This window comes from Bison bison, unplaced genomic scaffold (assembly GCF_000754665.1).
Source record: "Bison bison bison isolate TAMUID 2011002044 unplaced genomic scaffold, Bison_UMD1.0 scf7180017864378, whole genome shotgun sequence".
Lineage (NCBI taxonomy): Eukaryota > Metazoa > Chordata > Mammalia > Artiodactyla > Bovidae > Bison > Bison bison.
The window spans coordinates 499,851-500,474 of NW_011494950.1; the positions used below are offsets into that span (position 1 = coordinate 499,851).

The 624-nt window shown below is 31.6% G+C and overlaps 1 protein-coding gene across 1 annotated transcript in view; it reads right to left on the reverse strand.

Annotated features, from left to right (window-relative positions):
* The window catches only part of STAG2 (stromal antigen 2), a 91,517-nt gene that overhangs the window by 19,461 nt on the left and 71,432 nt on the right, over positions 1-624 (reverse strand). Inside the window, 1 exon segment of the mRNA XM_010857192.1 lies at positions 500-624. This exon segment is cut by the window's right edge and continues 15 nt beyond it. Coding sequence (XP_010855494.1) covers positions 500-624 — 125 coding nt within the window.

Here is a 624-nt window from a genome sequence, read left to right on the forward strand (position 1 = left end):
ACTCATATATAAAAGTATAATTGATCACTAAATTACATGCCTAAAATAAAATCAGATTTTTTCCAATTTTGATAAGGCAAAGAAAACATGCAGATAAAATAAAGATTGTGGCTCAAAATAAGAGAAAAGGTAAAGAGAAAATAAAAGAGAACAGAAACTTGAAACAAAGGAATCAAATTCTTCTACCCAGCCATGAGATCATGACAAAACGCTAGAAGAGATTTTATAATACCTAACAAATACATGTTTTCTTCACATAATTCATAAAGATTCTGTATGGCTTTAATTAAAGCAAAGACTTTTCTACAAAAGGTGTTTTAGTCCCAATTCATGTTTTAACACAGACAGCACTGTAACTCGTTCTTAAGAAAGGAGACATATTACAGAAGTGCAAACAAGTAATCAGGCACCAACTGAATTTGGTTATTCTAAACAAAAAAGCAATATACAAAAAACCTGCATGATTAAAACACAGAGAAGCTGAATAAAATTTGGAAATTACTTGTGTAGCATAGCAATGGCCTCTCTAGTTTTCAACTGATCGAGTCCAAAAGTTAAAGCAAAACGCCGAGCAAGTTCTTTAATGCCGCTAAAAGTTGAGGATGACCTATCAAAATTATAGCC